The 17771-nt window shown below is 42.4% G+C and overlaps 2 protein-coding genes across 6 annotated transcripts; both read left to right on the forward strand.

The window, feature by feature from the left end:
- Nucleotides 1–62: 62 nt before the first annotated feature.
- Nucleotides 63–9683, forward strand: LOC136435298 (synapse-associated protein 1-like). 5 transcript variants are annotated; one of them, XM_066428656.1, is made up of 13 exons: nucleotides 63–388; nucleotides 1228–1331; nucleotides 2406–2472; nucleotides 2648–2662; nucleotides 2952–3025; nucleotides 3557–3696; nucleotides 4083–4228; nucleotides 4630–4673; nucleotides 4931–4981; nucleotides 5541–5697; nucleotides 6097–6111; nucleotides 6448–6494; nucleotides 7178–9683. In XM_066428656.1, exons 1-13 carry the CDS (start codon nucleotides 184–186, stop codon nucleotides 7268–7270), a joined length of 1158 nt encoding a protein of 385 aa, XP_066284753.1. In that variant the 5' UTR covers nucleotides 63–183; the 3' UTR covers nucleotides 7271–9683. The 5 variants fall into 5 exon arrangements, with proteins under 5 accessions (XP_066284753.1, XP_066284772.1, XP_066284781.1 ...); XM_066428675.1 differs by lacking the exon at nucleotides 6097–6111; XM_066428684.1 differs by lacking the exon at nucleotides 4931–4981.
- A 1510-nt stretch (nucleotides 9684–11193) lies between these two features.
- Nucleotides 11194–17409, forward strand: LOC136435296 (headcase protein homolog). The gene is made up of 2 exons (XM_066428642.1): nucleotides 11194–12118; nucleotides 13009–17409. The coding sequence occupies exons 1-2, from the start codon at nucleotides 11349–11351 to the stop codon at nucleotides 13574–13576; spliced, it is 1338 nt and encodes a 445-aa protein (XP_066284739.1). The 5' UTR covers nucleotides 11194–11348; the 3' UTR covers nucleotides 13577–17409.
- Nucleotides 17410–17771: the final 362 nt, after the last annotated feature.

The following is a 17771-nucleotide window of genomic DNA, read 5'->3' on the forward strand; positions in this document are numbered from 1 at the left end:
ATGCACCAAAGCTCCCAAATTCTCGACTAGTGCGAGACTTCCTCGCGAGATCTAAACCTAAGGTCACAGGTCAACTGGCAGAGAAACGTCACAAACGGTGATGAAAGTATGTTGATATCTTGATTTCGGGACTTTTAAATTCGATTTTCTCGCGTAACAGGGTGGATCTACAGAAAACAAGCAATGCTGAGTAGCTTGTGGGGCGGCCAGACCGCTACAAAGCCCAAAGAAGAGGAGAAAGTGGGTGAAAAAGGGGACAACAGCGAGACCAAAGAGGGAGAAGAACAGCCAGAAGAGAAGTCCTCCCCTGAAAGTGGGTCTGAGACGAAAACTCCTGAAGGCGGTGGCGAACAAGTGGACTACACACAAGCAGCCAAGGCTTGGGGGAGTGAGTGTCTTTGTCATAGTCTCTTTGTAACCTATAGAATCCATTGTAGAGATCCTTTTGCAATGCACCGTGATCATTGTTATGAACAATATGACTCACCTGCCCTCAGGGTAAAACCAGGTGCGCAAAATGTGTAAACAATAGAATGGCGCACATCACCACATGTCGTGTATTTCATTGTTTAGTTGAGGGAAAAGGAAATATTGTAGAACAGGAAAACACTATAATCTACAAATAAAATAAAATCAATTTACAACTAAAAGTGTTCTTCCACTGGTCATTCTTAATATAAGAAGAGACACTGATGTAACAGTTTATACAGACTGGTTTGATTCCCCTGCTCGTTTTAAGTACAATGAACAGGAACTAACTGTCCTATCAGCCTCTGACAGCGAGAGATTGTGTAACACAGGCTAACCTCCAGTCTATCTCCATCAGCTGTGCATTCTCTAGGTTGTCACTCTGATCAACGCCCCTACTCTTTTCGAGTGTCCTGGGTTCTGTAATGTGCTTGAGGTGTGGCTCTCCTCAAATACAGAACCTCCGTTTAACGTCCTATCCAAGGGACTTCCCTAATGAGGAAAGCTAGGCTCTCATTTTCACCTGAGTTGAGCGAGGAAATAGGTGTTAAGTGACCTTCCCATCAGGACCTGTCAGGGATTCAAACTCAGTACCTCCGGAGTCAATAGCCCTAACCATAAAGCCACTGTACCACCGCTGTATTATGGGTTATGAGATTTAGATTCAGATCTGCCTACTTTCTCCTTTCTAACATTTCCACAGTTTCCACACCACAGCCCCCTTTGTAATATGTTCTTATTTCTGCCTCCCTTCCTCAGGTTTTCTGGTCAGTGTTGCGACATCGGCCACCAAGACTGCCACTCAGCAGGCCAAGAAGGTGACCAAGTCAGTCCAACAAACAGCAAAAGACCTGTCAGAAACTGTGAGCAACATTTCTGCTTTGTTTTTGTTTCTCTGGAGGTATTGTGAGCAATCAAACTGGAATGTTGAAACAGAAGACATTCAGGAAAAGTGACTACTAGTAGGGCTGTGTATCTAAACAATTTTGAGGTACATGTTTTCAAAATTGTAAAAAAGATTTCAGCTCTGACACAGGATTTACTGAGAAATGGTGTGTACTAGTGTTTTTGTCTGTTCAGGTACAGGTTGAGATACACTTGATGTTCAGGTTCAGATCTGTTCCTAAATGATTTTACAGGTGCAGGTACAGGGTTTAGGTACATGTAGCCCTAAAAGTGACTATAACTATTCAATGTCAGTTTAAAACAGAATGGGATTCTTCATTCTGTACTCATTATGGCCTTGCTTTATTCAAAAGAGAGTGTTGGTCGGCCATCTCCCTAGCCCCGTTGAACATCTGCCGAAACCAATACAGGCTTGGTACATAGATACATACTAGTAATTCTTGTTTCTTTCACTGTAACTTTAAGTTCACTGTTTTCACTGTCACCTCTGGACCGTGAACTTATCATCACAGTGAAAAACCTATTTATGATTCCTCCACACATTGTTTCTGTAAATCACTTGCTACCACCGTGAAGTTAAAGTTCAGTGAAATTGTCCCTTTTTCTTACACCGTGAAATTTTGCTACTGTGAACTTAAAGTGAATTACAGTACCATCCAAGTGTCATATTCAGAACAAAGAGACAAGTTTGTTTTTGTATATGGTGTTGCTCATGCACAGCTTGTGCTGGCTATTGTGTGTCTACTGCCTCAGGGCCCGTGAACAAGCACTTGTAGATCGACAAGCTTTTCTGTGAACTAGTTTTGGGATCAGTGTTCATTTTGTAGACTTTAATGGGAAATCAGAGGTGAACTTCCAACGGCAGTGCAGTTACTCAAGCAACATGGATAGATATTGGAAACTGTCAAATTGTAGTAGTAAATGAACTCTTTTCAATTTCTATCTAGTTGTTTGAGCAACTATTACATGTATCTTCTGGGTGTCTAACCTTCATTGACACAGTTATAATTCCATTTTTCTTTGTACCTCAGTCCATCCTAGGTGATTTTCAGAGGGAACAAGAAAAATTTCTACAGGAGAAACAACAAATAAGAACAGGTAAGCGCGGAAACTGTGATTTCCCACAAGCCCTCCTCTTGTGGCTTTTTAAATCTTATCAGCCAGTATTTCCTTTTATGTTGAGCCAAACAAAAAATGTTTTTGTTCTGTGTGTTTCTGTTTGTGCCTGTGTATATAATTTAACCATCTTTAATTTCTTTTTCCTTTAATGCAGAAGTATCACGGAGGGGTATGTGTATTTTGTTTGATACCTGCCATATAAAAAACCTTTGCTTTTTCCTTCTTATGGCTGGCAATGTTTTGGGATATTCATGGTGTATTAAGGTTGCTTTCATTATACATGTATATAGACCAAATGAGGGTGGCAAATAGGTGGTGAGATAGCATCAAGACAAGACAAGGATGTGGTGATGGCCCTCCCCTGTGTAAAGTTTTTTGTTTTTGTCTTACCCATGTGTTGTTTTTGCCTTACATGCGTGTTGTTCATGTCCTACTCTTATCCTGTTCTTGTCCCACAGAAGCTGCCGTGCCACCCTGGGTTGGTTATAATGAGGAGGCGACCATGAAGAGTCAGATTATGGCCCTGTCACAGGTTAGAGGCAATTGTAACTTTTACATGTAGTTCCATGTGGTCTATTACTGAGGAACTGATGCAATGGAGAGGTCAGTAGAGTGTTCACCTTCATTCTGAAGGTGGCAAGTTCGATCCCCGGCCGAGTCATATCAAAGACTTTCAAAATGGTACATACTGCTTTCTTTGCTTAGCGCCCAGCATTTGGGTATGGTAGTTGAATACACACCACTGCCAGTGGACTAGCCCCCTGCTGTAGTAATTGCACAAAGTTGTGTGGCCCAAGGGCTATTGAAACAGATGGGCATTGTCTTAATTTTATGGAGGACTTTGACTTGATTCTTACATAGAAGAACCACAGCTGGAGTTTTTTGTGTGTCAAATTTTTTCAAAGAACAAAAAGTTCATCAGTCACTGAGCCTTATCTCGGCATACATACACATGGACATATACATGTCAAGTCATTTTTCAAAAGCACTAGTTGGAATCCCTAAGTCTTAAAAACTTACTGGAAACAGACCAGAGTTAAAACCCTGCTGTGTATCTCTCCAGGACAAGAGGAACTTCATGAGGAACCCTCCAGCTGGTGTGCAGTTCCAGTTTGACTACGAGGCCATGTTTCCTGTTGCCATGGCAACACTTCAGGAAGACCCCAACCTCCAGAAGATGAGGTTTGAGCTGGTCCCTAAACAGTAAGTAATACCACCAGAACTTCTGAGCTGGTCCCTTAACAATAAGATACTACCTCAGCAGAACATCTATGCTGGCCCTCCAACAGTCAGTAACATCATTATCATCTCACTATTAACCAATCATCGAATTCCTAGCCTCTATCAGGCTCCAGATGTGGCCAGCCATCTGTAGAAATCAGCCAGGTGTGGCAAACAACCAGCCAACTCCTCTGGTAATTGTTATCTGGAGCCCGGTAGAGGCTATAAAATTCCCACACGGGCATCACTTTCACCATTAATGCATTGATCAATCCTAGTCATATATTCACCAATCACAGACTTTGATTATCTATTAGCCAATCATAACAGTGCCAAACTGACCAATCCTGTCTCTCCATTCCTTGCAGGATAAAAGAGGAGAACTTCTGGAGGAACTACTTCTACAGGGTGTCTCTGATCAAACAGTCGACCCAGCTGTCCTCCATGGCCCAGGACAACAGTAAACCCAAGGAACCAGAAAACAAGGAAACACCACAGGAGGAGAGCAAGAGAGGTACAGTCAAACCTGTACAAGTGACCACCTCTACATAAGAATCACCTGGCAAGGGCGATAATTTTTTGGTGGTCCCTTGGATAATTTTTCCTATTAACGCAAGCATTAAGAATCCTGTTTATGGTGACCACCTGCTAACATAAGATTTTATCAGTCCTGAGTGGTCTTCTTGGGCAAGTTTGACTGTAGTCAATCAGACTATGCACTTTTAATTTGGTGCCTTGCACGGTTTTAAATGTTCCTCAGCTTTCTTTTGTCCAATTTCTAGAAGCCCTGGCCCCTCAAGATTTGGAAAGACACACATTTTTGTTCAAACTGTTACAAATCTTCAAATATGAAATATATATAAAACTATGGTCTTTTGCTAATACCATTATGTTGTTGTTTTGTTCATCCTGTAGAAAAGACTCCACCACAGAGTATAGAGGGAGGGACAGGCTCACAGGTGAGAGCAAGACTGGATGTGTGATACTTTGAGTCTCAGACATTTGCGCTTGAGTTTCAAGTTCTTGAGATTGTTTCAATATATACATAAATTGCAAATGGAAGTTGCTCTTCTTGTGGTTGTCTGCATATATAGATAGAGAAGGCAGCATGCATTCTTAATCCAAATTTTTGTATGGGGGTATAAAAAAAGTGTGAAGGCACAACACTCTTGTTAACTGGCCAAAAGATTTGAAGCCATGTTGTGTTTCTCTACAGTTGGACGGGGATTCGTCAAGTTCCTCCTCCCATGGATTTGAACACCTAGAAGTTAGTACTTTATTGTACTTAAGAAGGCTGTGACTTTGCTTGACACATTCGACAAGCTTTTGGCATCTCTTTGTGTGTCTCTCCTCTGTCCCTCTAGAAATCATCTTTATGCAGATGTATTAAAGGAGGGTAGATTGTGGTGCTTAGAAGGTTTGGGTCAGAAAAACAAGGCAGCCAGAAAACATTATGATCTTCCCTCCCTTCAACTGCTGTAAATTCATTTAATACTTTCACAGTGGTTTTATATTACGGTAGAAGAGGTAGAAGGTTTTTGCACTGTTTTTAGATTTGCGGTTGAAACAGTACTGTAGTAGTCATACAAGGAGACACATTCGTGGTGTCATGAACTTGCTTTAGAGAGGTCACCATGAAAACCACAAGAATAAAGCCACTGTCAAAGTTTCAAAATTTACAGTATCCTGATTCCTGAACTTCAAGCACGCTTGGCTGCATACTACGTTAGTACAATGCCCATGTCTTTAAGATGGTGGATAATCTTATGATGCAGCTTTTCCTATCTTAAACGTCTTAAGTGTCGCCACTCCTACCTTTCCTCCAGCCCCAGTTTGACCTCGGCCAGGAAGACCTCGGCACGAGCCCCACGCAGCACGAGTTTGCGAGCGACGCGTTCGAGCACACGGAGGTGAGTGAGGAGGAGATGCAGAAGGCCATGGAGCAGCTGGGCATGGACAAGAAGGACGAGACAACAGCTGATGGTACGGAAAATCTGATCAAGGTTTCTTACTGTATGATAAAGTGAAACTCATTTGAATCAAATATAGGGGCCTCTTCATTGGATAGTTTCAAATAATGCGTTGAGATACAAATGTAGATATCATTTCTTTCCTTTCATTTATTCTAGAATTTGCAGCAAAAGTAGAGATGATTATCCACATTGTTCTATTTCTTTCCCAACATTTTAGACTTTGACACATCTTTAGCTACCAGGACTTGGGTCTCTATATTTTCATATCAAAATTGAACTACAACAGTAGCCTTTCATTTCCGTTCTAACTTTTCTTGAATCTGTTGTTGATTTTCTGTCTCCTTATTTTCTGTCATGTGTGCATGGTTGTTCATTTTGCCCTTTGTTTTGTTTCCTATGTTGACGACAGAAGGAGAACCAAAGAGTAGGTTGTTTTTTGTTCACAAATGTTTGAGGTGCAGAAACCATGTCTATAGAGAATGTGGCAAACTGTGGTACATAGAGGCTTGCACTTAGTGGTTGCAATTTGTAGGGCTTTTGCAAATTGGTTGATTCATCAGGACCTTCAGTCTTGGATGAAACATGTTACAATATCTTTCAAAGGGAAACATTTTAAGGTGTTGGGCAAAATGCCATGGGTTTGCTTTCTCAAGTAGTGAGGGGTGAGTTTGCACTTCTTGAGCACTGGCTGAGACCAAGGGGGTTGGTGTCTTGAAAAGTGTCTTAACTAGTTTAACTATTTCCCCCACCTCCCTTACAGAAGAGGAAGTGCCAGAGTGGGAGAAAGAGCTACAGAAGGAGCTGCAGGTGGGACATTGTTCTTGATGCTTTTCGTAACTTCTACTACAGCCTGGAATCCATCTTATTCTAGCTCCAGTTTGCTCCAACAATCACTTCCTCACAGAGAATAGTCTGCCCCCTGTCCCCATTTAAGCATCTTGTCCTTACGTTCTGCATCATGTCGGAATCAAATATTTGTCAGAAGCTGTGGTGGTTAAACCTGCTACCATTACTGTTCCGAGGACCGTGTAACTAGCAGCCAATCTCAACAGCCTTGTCTATATTTTAGGCAAACATTCAAATTCCAATTGTTTCTCTATTAATGGGTGCCAGACTATTTTGCAGGGAAGGAATGAAAGGAGAAAATGAAGCTAGAATTAAATGGATACCAGCCTGTTTCTTCTCAGCTTTATGCCTTTCTTAAAACATATGAACACCAAGGCAAACATGGAGGCATTGTACACAACCAGTATAAAATCACCTGCCAATGTTTTGGTGATTATCTGTCTGCAATATTGATAGGTGTTACTGCTGCAGTGTGAAGAATTTGGTCCCAAAGTCGAGTTTGTATCACCCCTCATCAAAGGTTGTATGGATCAGAAAATTTGCTCACGTCATGAACCGTGATGACAGGGGATACAAACTCAAATCATCATGAGAACAGTATCTTATTGAACAGTGTTGTTATTCTACTTCTGCCCTACCCCTAGGAGTATGAGGTTGTGGACCAGGGGGCCAATGAGCAGTGGGAAAAGGAGATAGAAGACATGTTAGGACTGGAAGAGAACGAGGAGAAGAACTGAGCAACCAGCACCCCCTTTGTTACAATGGTACCATCCCGATGTCCAGCATATTTATTGTAGAAATTGTTGAGGAGTGGGCTAGGCCACTTTGGAAAGGGGAAGCTATCTAGAAATCAGATGAAAAGGTGAGACCACACAAATTTAACAACTTGTTCAATGGATCTTTGCCCTCTTTGGGGGCAAACTGAAAAAAATTACCCTATCAGCTCTGTATTTCAAGAAGTGCAACACTATTTTTGCTGTTGTCTATTACTCTTAAAAAATGTAATTTAAAAGTCCATGAAACAAGTTATCAAATTTGTAAGGCCATAGTTTAGTAAGATTGAGACAAATGTAGCTCAGGAGACCAGAAATCAGAACCTCAACATTCCTCCTGAAGTTTTATGAAGTGTTACAGACAGTATTTTACCCACACAGCAAGAGCTGTAGTGGTAATCATCATCATTACCAACTTTTTGGGTGAGCTGCTGAGGTTAACTTTAGTGGCAATAACAACATTTTCCCAGTCCCAAAAGATGCAAAATGTATTCTCTATGCTGTGGTGATGCGGTTTCAAGAATATATGGTTTAAGTTTTGTGTATGTAACACCTGATTTTGGATGGGTATCAATTTTATAGATTGTAAATGTGAATTAAGTGATTAGATGGCAAGGACTGGGTGCTCTAGAAGCTGTATACATTTTATTTAATGTGATGATACGTGTGTTTTGGGCATCAAATAGACAAATTTATCATTTTTTGGGGTGAGATTTGTGTCAGGAGGAAAATTTGAGGTTGTGACTCCCTGTATTTGTGCCTTCAGCATTCATCAAAAGTCATCTGTGATGCTGACTATAGATGTGTTTGTGACCATGGTAGCAGGGCATGTAACCATGATGGGTTCTGTATAGGGGTATGTAACCATGGCAATGGGTTAGTTTAATGTCATTCATAATTCAAATATACCGCACCAATATGAATACCTCTCTCTAGCTAGTGTCATGCTTCAGTTGGGAAATGTTATCATTATATGATGGATTAAGAATGTACAGTAACTGGTTTTTAGCCAGACTGCTATCATAGATTTGGTTAAAGAGCTGTTACATTCATGAGGTGTTTTTTTTGGTGGTAGAATTTTCAGGAAAGTTGTGACAACCAACAATTGACAAGGATCTTCCAGAACCTTTTCCGTCCCCAGAAAGCAGAATTTTGTTTGACACTTTCAAGACTGTCCCAACTTCTTAAGGCTGCATTCTTAGGAGTCCCAAGAATGCCCTTAATTTGCCTGCATCAACCTATTGTATAACATATGTGACCAGGTCCCTTTACTGTAATTTGGAGCCTAGCTCTACGCGAAACTCTGGTCCTTTTTGGAGACTGGATATTTGGATGTTTAGCAAGTTGTCCACATCATATTTCTGTGTATCTATGTATTTTATGAAAGAAATAAAGATACTATGGTTTAGTGGGAAGCATGCTCTATCAAGTGGAAGGTGAAATATAGAGCTATGCACATGCTGTCTCTGAAATTCCAAAACGACTCTTCAAGCAACCTAATCTTCAAGGGCTGGGCTATCAGATCTTAGGGTCAGTCACAAACCGTTACCATTTTTTCTAAGAAGATCTGCTTGGAGATTATTCTCTGTCAGTCAGTTGAAAAAGTTTACTAAATGATACATTAAGTCTGATGATGATGTTCGTCCATCTTAGTCGATGATGACCTTGACTTCAGTCGCCCTTGTTTGTGCAGGCATGTCTGATCAGTCCAATATCAAGTCTACATAACACATTATGCCTGCAGGTGCATTTTTTCCATCAGCAGATCTAAGTACAAAATGCATAACAGTAGGTCTGTCTAACAGCAGAAGCACAGCTTTAGGGTGCCTTCACTGTTCAAGTGCCCATCATTTCATGAGGTGTTACATAGATAGTATTGTACACATTTGCACAGTTTAAAAGTATATTATGTTTCTTGCAGCTTGAGGGAGGAGAAAGGTATTGATCATGATTAATTATTATCAGCTGTAAATATGTTAGATATTGCTCTTATACTGTTATGTAAGATATCCAATTATGTACCAGTAAACTATCATTTCTGGACAATGGAGTGTTTCATATTGTGTGTGTGTGACTAGGGTACATAGTAGTGTAGAGCAAGCCATGAGGTTGGCAAGGCACTGGATAACAAAGTTATTTGTACACAACCAAGTGTTGCATTCAAGCCAAACTTTCTCAGATGGTTTTAATGTCGAATCTAAAACTGCCATCAAAGAATAATGTCAATGACCACCATATTGATGTCCATGAGTGGTTTATACCCTTACACACAAGAAAGTTTGCCAGTTATTAGAATCTGTCACGACTATCACTGTCTTTCTTAACTAATATGACCATGTGTATTTCTGGGAAATGTTGATAAAGCCTTTACAGTGTCTTTAAAGCCTTTACAGTGTCTTTGTACAAGCTCTCCAATACTTTCTGACTCATTATATCCAAGAGGTACTGTGGAATTTGCTGTAGCTTCAAACTGATGAAATACGAGCAGGCAAATGCTGAATGCACTGATGACATCTCAAATGCATATACTTTAACTATGTTAACCTTGCTTTTACTTTCCAAGTGTCCTATGTCCCAACAACAAGTTCTATTTTGTAATATGGGTTGTGCGGATAAACTTTCCAGCAATTGTAGCCTCACCTCACCTTTGCAAATTTACGCCAAGTTTCCCAGTTGTCAAACTCAAGTGCACGGATAAAATACGTCACCTCGACAAACATATTAGCCTGATTGAATCATGCTTATAGCGGCCGCTTGACACCGGTCCGCCCCTAGAAGGGGAGGGGCCATAAAAGCCCCGGAAAGCGAGCGTTTGTGTTATAGAGACTACAAATTGGTTGCCCCCGGAATATCACATTCACAGTTTCGGCTCCAAATCAGCTACAAGATAACTTTATTGGAAATTGCATTGTTGACGCTGAATTGAAAACCACTGTACAATGATAAAGAGTAAGCAAAAAGAGATATGCAGTGATTGTGCCATTTGGGGCCCATTTTAGTTGGCAAATTGGCTATAAATCGGTGCCACTTTGCTAATACTTTTCACAATTTGGTGCGATTCTGCGCAGTCCAGTGAGATACCCCTTTATCAATCAACTGTAGTGAATGGTTTTGATTCCGGTGGGGTGTCCACCCCAAGGCACACTGACTCTTTCTATATATAAAAGGCCTCTAAAGTGTCATGGGTTGTTAAACATGTTCAGGGTGTTGCTGACCTTAAGAACTGGACCAACAGCTAAAAGCATTTTTCTGAAGGACAGTCACCTGTCACCCCTCCCGGTAAGGGTGACTGTCACAAATGACCAACCTTAATTGAAGGTAAACCTGTGTGCAGAACATTCGTAACAAACAGGTGAGTGTAAGCTACAAAATGTCTGCATATGTACAGAGTTTCTTAAGCTTTCATCTTAACCTCCATCAAATTAATCTACCGGGTTTACCTAAATCTGCCACTTTGAAACACAGCGGGTTTGAGAGATCTCTAGCACAGCACCCCCCCCCCATGCCCAATTTGAGTTGAGAGTGTAATTTCCTTCTTTGAGAAACGATGACACTTTTGATATGGACTGATATGGATCACATGTCAAAGTTGCGACCGACCTGTGGTGGTGCAAAGTTGAACTTTAAATTGCGCAATATTGAATATGCCCTGGGGCTTTGCGAAGAATGCTTTCAAATTCGATTTGTTTATAACTTTGTTTTCTTTAATATTCAAAGGAAGTGCGAATTAGATTATGAATAGTGTCCAAAAAACGTCAAATTCAGCATTTTGATGACAAAAACCGTGACAATTTACCTTAGTTGACCTCTAACCTTTCATATTGTGCTACATCATCGCTGGCCAATCAGCTGGCGGGAATCCCGAGTACGCGGCGGGGCTGACCAATCAGCGCGCAGTAAATTTATCATCCTTGTTTTGCCAAGACGTCCACTTCCTCCGCCCCCGTCTTGGGGTTTCAAAACAAAAACAGACCAAGGAGTGAAGGTGGGAGGTGTTCGTGGACTTGAGGAAGTTTAGGGGAACACCTGAGGGTCCCACACGATGCCACACCGTGGGGAGAGGGGCCGGAACAGATCTGGGAACGCAGGCGGGGAGGCGGACCGAGCGGGACAGGAGAACAACAACCACGAGTTCTGGTGCTGTGTGCCTGGCTCCTCGGGATGCCAGCTCGGCAGTCCCGTCAGTCTAGCCAACCCCGAAGACGTCGTGAAGGTGGTCTGCAACCATGACGGCTGCCCCGAGGGGCCTTACATGCACAAGCAGTGCTTCGAGGAGTGGGAGGAGACCGTCTTGACGTTCCTTCGGTCCTCGGGGAGGGCGCGCAGTTGGTCCGAGAAGCAGCGTCGCCAGAACCTGTGGACCAAGAAGGGGTACGACTTGGCCTACCGTGCCTGCGCCTGCAAGTGTGGCAAGGGTCACCTCCGCAAGGACCTGAACTGGGTCCCCGAGAAGCCAACCGCCGAGCGCGCCGTGGTGGAGAACGAGCCGCCAGCGCCGAGGAAACAGAAGAAGAAGAAGAAAAACGACAAGCCAGATCTCGGGAAGGGTCCTCTAAGCCAGCCCCCCTCCGCGGCAGTGAAAGCACGCAACCGCCATGCCTCCTCCTCCTCCACCCTCTCCGACACCAGTCTGGCTAGCACCCCCCCTAACGCCACCATGGACTACGCCCCCTCCCCCTCCCCGCCATGGGAGAGCACCCCCTCCCCCCGCCGTAGTCGCACCGAGTCGCAATCCTCCGACAACAACAGTGGCAACTACTACTACAACGCCTCCATGTTCACCAAGAGACTCGACCTTTCACTTTTATACAGGTGGTTGGGATTTCCTTTGTTTACCTTCTGTAATCTACCGTATTCTAGTAGGAGATTAAATCAGAGGTTCAAGACATAAACCGGATTGAGTTGCGAGGATCTTGTGTTCAACACTTCGATCCTGTGCAGAGAGAAGGCTGATTAAACGGTTCAATGGCATTGTAAACAAATATGGGAGCCAAGGGTGGGGTGTTGTTGACAATCTGGACTTTGCACCATATAGGAAACACAAAATATAGGAAACACAATTGTGAAATAGCTAAAATCACAGCAAGGAGATTTGTAGAAAGAGATAATTCTATAGTTATCGTCTTACCTTTGTTCAAGATTAGATAGGTGCAATGATATTAGAGAATACTTATGAAGAAGGTATTCTGAACCAGCTTACTAACTACTAGTATTAATGTTAAGCCCAAAGAGTGAGATTTAAACTGGGTCAATTGGGGTCACATCTCAGACATATACATATCAAGGGTGAACGCCCTCTAACTTAGTCTTAGATCTTGTCTAAAACTCCACAGGAATGACTAAGGACCCCTGGCACAAAGAAAATAAGCTATATGACAAGACCTTGCAAGTCATGTCAACAGCATTTCTGTGTCTCCTACTGTTATTGTTTATATATGTAGGGGACCCTTTGTGGGGTTGAGGTTATATTGACACCTTTCACATATTCATGTCCAAGTATATGCACATTCCAGCATGATTTTGTGTGTCATCTAAGTGTGAATTTGTCACAAGAGACCTTGTTCATGTAAGAATGAGTCAACACCACACATCTGCTTGGAGATTAATCTGAAGTGATCTTGTAGATGCTATATGATTTTTAGGACACTTTTGTCTTTTGTCAATGTCTTCTATTACTTAAGAAGTTGCTTGTTGTCTTGCAGTGTCTTGCCTCCGGACAAGCTGAACCCCATCCACATCAAGATGGAAGATGAAGGCCATGCGGACGACACTCGCCAGTTCGTCCTCTCCAACCTGACCGCGTACCGCGTGAGCACAATCCCGTGCGTCCTGTGCAACACGCAGCTGCCCGTGTTCGATCGCTACCCTCTCGTGGACGGGACCCTGTTCCTCACACCGCAGGACTACAACGCGCAGAGTATACGAGTGTTCGTGTCCGGGCGGTGGCTGTACCTCTCCGCTGTCTGCGTGCACTGCCTGATGGGTATACAAACCTGCGTCGTGTGCAAGAACTGCAATTCACGCTGGGACGGCAGCTCACATCAGCTGGGCACGATGTATACCTACGATATACTTGCCGCCAACCCGTGCTGCCCGCACCGCGTTAGTTGTAAAGCCTGCGGGAAGCCGGTTCGTGACCCCAGCGAGGGCACGCATTTCTACTCGGAATACTCGACGTCCATTCAATGTCCGCACTGCGGGGTTCCGGACTATCACTTTATAAAACCCCTCAGCACCTTCAAGCAAGTGTCGGAAGGTCTAGCCTGTTGATGTAAGCTGTACTTAGTACACAGACACAACTGCAGTATCCTCAGCTTAGCCTTAGCCTTAGTAAGCTTAAGGGGCCTGGTACCTGGGCTATTGTGTGCTCTGGACAGTGGTCTCTAGGGAATTTAGGGCTCGAGGTACCACCTGAACGTGTGTCCTACAGCTTAAAATCTAAGTTCCAACTTTAACCTACACCAGTGCTTGTGGGATACACTGAATTTTATCACCTATGAAAGGTTACAAGCTTGGTAAGGATTTGAATTGTTTTGGTTCAGGTCAGTCCACCCTGAGGCATGCCCTACTAATAAGACCTGTGGAAGGTTGTTTATCATGTTCAGGGTGTGGTTGTCCTTACAAACTAAATCAGTGGCTAAGGACAGCAATCCCTCCCAGCAAGTTAGCCTGAGGGTTATGGTGACCCTGTATATTGTTATTACATTTATAACAATTCAAGAGGTGAAAGACATGCAGTTTATGTTGAAGAAAGAATTTAACTTGATATCAAACAGTTCCAATGCTCAATACTTGGTGATTCATTCAGAATCTGCAGTTGTCCATAGACTGGTGCAAGTTGCAGCAAAAACCATTTCGAGCCCTCCCAATTAACTGACCAGCAGTAGGATTTCAGTTTTGAAAACTTGAAATGCTTCTGCTTCTGCCTTGTATGCAAAGCCAGTTAGGCTTGAAAGCGACCACTGTCCAGGCACCACTGTCCGTGATGAGCTACCTTTGCTTCACATTGGTGGAAATTATTTCTTGATGTTAGGCCAGGCCATCTGTGTTTTGTGTGTTAAACTTATGAAAACCCAGAAGGAGTGTTAAAATATGGCCATGTCATCTCAGTTGTGGACAAGCTTCATGTGGTTACCATTCTATAGCTTTCAACAGATACATACCAATACTTCAGTTGATTTCAAATAGTGGAGTCATAAGACTGGAAAAAGAGTTACAACAGTGACATGATCAGCAGGTTGACAAGGAGGAAGGGCAATAATCATGAAGGGAGGGGCCTGAAACATTACAGAAAGGAGAGTCCATTGGAAAGGGGTCTGTCTCTACCTAAAGCAATACTGTATGACCGAAAGTACCAAATTGAATGGTTTATACTTGGTCAGTTGAAATGTGGAAAGTTATTTCCTAATTTCTATAAGAGACACCATGTTTCAACTGATCATGTACATGTACAATAATGTTTCAAAAGTCATGCATTGGACTAAATCTGGTTCATTATATCTTTATTTCCGTCATATCATATACAGTTTTGAAAATCTTTGATTCAGGATATTATAATTGGGAGGTCACAAAGTCTTACATTTAGCGTCTCTTCTATCCCCCCCCCCCCCCAACTTTCTGCCTGCCCCCGTATAAACCAACACAAATTTGGTGCCAATAGGCCAATAATGATTAGCAGGCTAAAGATTAAACAGACCAGTGTTATACCACCATCTATTCTGGGTACATGTACTTCCCTTCTACCCAGAACTGATCTACTGGATCTCCCCGGCATGACAACCCAAACTGGTCTACTGAACCTCCCCTGACTGGATAAGAAGCTTTCCTGTGGAACATCCTTTGATCAGGCTTGTGTTAAGCTGATCTTGGCTGAGGTTGATTTACTCGGGGGTCCACAGGACTGGCAAGCGGAAATTTCAGGTCATTCTATGAGCACCTCTTCATTTCTAAGCCAAGAACATTTAATTCTCAGCAGAAGGTTGGATGCAGATTTAACACAGATGTGACTGTAACAGGTGGAAGTAAGAATATGTGAGTTTGCCAGCCTGTTAGGGAGGGACCAGTTCACATCCTTGGGATGGAAGTTGTTTTTAGCTTTGAAGTTTGCCCAACGAGACTTAGGATGTTTACAGTAATCTCCAAGCGGATCTTTTGGTGGCACGACAGTATCAAAACTGATAGGCCAAAACAGATACTGTCTTTCCTGAACATACCTGATCACTGTCTTTTGGAAAGAGGGCATCAGGCCTGTAGAAGCCTGATCTTCATTCTTAAAGTTCTTCAGTCTTGATCTATTTGGGGACAGATATTTTTCCAACTCTAATTCTATCATCTTTAGCTTCAGTACCCAATTTACCATATAACAACACCAGTGCTGGCAGGTGTGCTTCAGAATCATGTTATACAGCAAAAGTACACCCCCCCTCGAGGGGAATCTTGCTGGGTTCCTTCCTGTTGCTACTGACCTAGCTCTGACCTTATTCCTGTCACATGTCCATCCTGATTTGGACTCTAATGCTTCTGACAGTGGCACTTGTTTGGCTGTTGGCAAAGGTTAGAGTTTATTCCTTCAGGCTAACTTGACCCTGTAGTGTCAGGTACCTAGTAGTATGTGATGAGCTGAGCAAAGAATGTGTCTTTAAGCAATGACACTTATTTGGTGGCAAAAGTTGAAGGTTACAGCTTGACCTTGCAGTAGGTGTCGGGCGCAAGTAGTCTGCCTTGTGGCAGCTGTTTTGGGACTCGGCGAAAAGTCATTTTTCAAATTTGAAGGCCAATGCTTCAGTCTGGTTCAGCTATCAAGTTCCATACAAGTAATGTCATTTGAAAGTGCAGGGTTGTCAGAGATTCTTGTGACATGTTTTCAAGTTTAAGGTGATCAGTAATTACTTAGAGAAAACTGTATGGAAAGGATGTGCTGAGATGTGATGTCTTTGATGATGAGAAAAGGCTATTTAGTATCAAACACATCAAGTGTTATTTTGAGACAAGGAAATGTAGATAAAGATGTGTGCATGGATCTCTAACTGGAGTTTGAAAGGGCTGAGATTAGTCTGAGTCGAGTTGTGTCATATTCATGACAATGCTGGAAGTGTATACTTTAAATATGTATACAAAACAAAGATTGCCACTAAAAATAGTAACCTAACAACGATGCATGCATACATACAAACACTTATTGTGTCTGTCAGAATTCTGAGAAAGCCTTACGTAGGGATGTTTGTTCAAATGCTGAAATTGATGACCTGTTATTTTGGGGTTCAAGAGCAAAGCCATGTTCACCTCTGAAAATTAATCTGTTTACTAGCTTGCAAAGGTCTGCCCTTATTGTGATTCAAGTCCAGCAGGTGTAAAAGAGCGCGAGAACCCTCCCCACTTGTCTGAACTCTGACAGGCTTTTGTCATTCTGCACTCGAATGTAACATCCACATTAATTTCTTTCCACAAAATAATTATGACTTGGCTGGTGTATCCTAATATGAATTGGAAACGGACTTTCTGTTGCTATAAACAAAGAATATGAAAGGCCCTGTTTTGGTTCCTGTACATTTAGTTGTTCAGAGCACAAGAGAGCAAACACAAGATGTTTTCTTTCTACGCAGGCTGAACAACTGTGCTTAACCTTCTCCCACCTAAGCATGCATCCATGCTCCAAATTTGTATTGGTTACAGCAGAAGGTAGTATGGCAAGGGTTAATGAAACTGTCACACTGCTAATCATGTCACTGTTACACATCAGACTGGAAGACGAAGGGTCTTCTTCTGTGGAAAGTAGTGCCTAGTTTGAACTACAGTGGTTTCCTAACCCTCAGTTGGATATTTCTTCCCCAACAGCTATGCCCAGTTTTCTGGAAGTCACCATGCTCTGGTTGCTTGCTAAGATCTTGGTGACTGCACATACTTGTTTAAGTCTGGTGGGGTCTGCGTAACCAGGTTTCCTTGCTTTTTACCAAAGCAGATGAAATGTACAACACAAACGCTACTTGTACCCGGAAATGCTGACCAGTAGTCTGAAGGAAAAAAACAGGCTGTTGGGACTGACAGAATGCAGTTTTCTGTGGTTTGTAAAGCCGATGTGTAGCTGCAATAAAGCCCAGAACATGGTTGTGTCGTTGTCTTTATCTGTGTGGCATAGTTGAGAATGGATAAAAAAAGCCTGAAAGGGATAGAGGGTAATCTCCAAGCAGATGTAAGGATCCAGCTCATTCTCAATGTTTTGTCCTGTTTTTGCAACATTTAGAACAGCTCTTTTCCAGTACAGAGGACATGCTTGATCCTTGCATCTGCTTGGAGATTAGGTAGTGGGCATGTGAAAATCAGATTAAAGTTCTGCACTAGAGAGGATCAGAGCTTTACATATTAAGCTGACAGTGCATGAAATAAAGCTTATTACATACTAAATACCATGAAATCATGCAACTGTATGTAAAAATGTATGTACAGAGAATGTATAAATGTATGTGAC

The sequence above is a fragment of the Branchiostoma lanceolatum genome, chromosome 1 (assembly GCF_035083965.1).
Source record: "Branchiostoma lanceolatum isolate klBraLanc5 chromosome 1, klBraLanc5.hap2, whole genome shotgun sequence".
NCBI lineage: Eukaryota > Metazoa > Chordata > Leptocardii > Amphioxiformes > Branchiostomatidae > Branchiostoma > Branchiostoma lanceolatum.

What these genes read in the sequence shown, in the direction of transcription:
- LOC136435298 (XM_066428656.1), top strand. Translation starts at nt 184, where the DNA reads ATGCTGAGTAGCTTGTGGGGCGGCCAGACCGCTACAAAGCCCAAAGAA. An exon ending in CAAAAGACCTGTCAGAAACT is followed by an intron (nt 1,332 to 2,405) that starts GTGAGCAACATT and finishes TTTGTACCTCAG; the next exon opens with TCCATCCTAGGTGATTTTCA. An exon ending in AGGGAGGGACAGGCTCACAG is followed by an intron (nt 4,674 to 4,930) that starts GTGAGAGCAAGA and finishes GTTTCTCTACAG; the next exon opens with TTGGACGGGGATTCGTCAAG.
- LOC136435296 (XM_066428642.1), top strand. Translation starts at nt 11,349, where the DNA reads ATGCCACACCGTGGGGAGAGGGGCCGGAACAGATCTGGGAACGCAGGC. An exon ending in GACCTTTCACTTTTATACAG is followed by an intron (nt 12,119 to 13,008) that starts GTGGTTGGGATT and finishes GTTGTCTTGCAG; the next exon opens with TGTCTTGCCTCCGGACAAGC.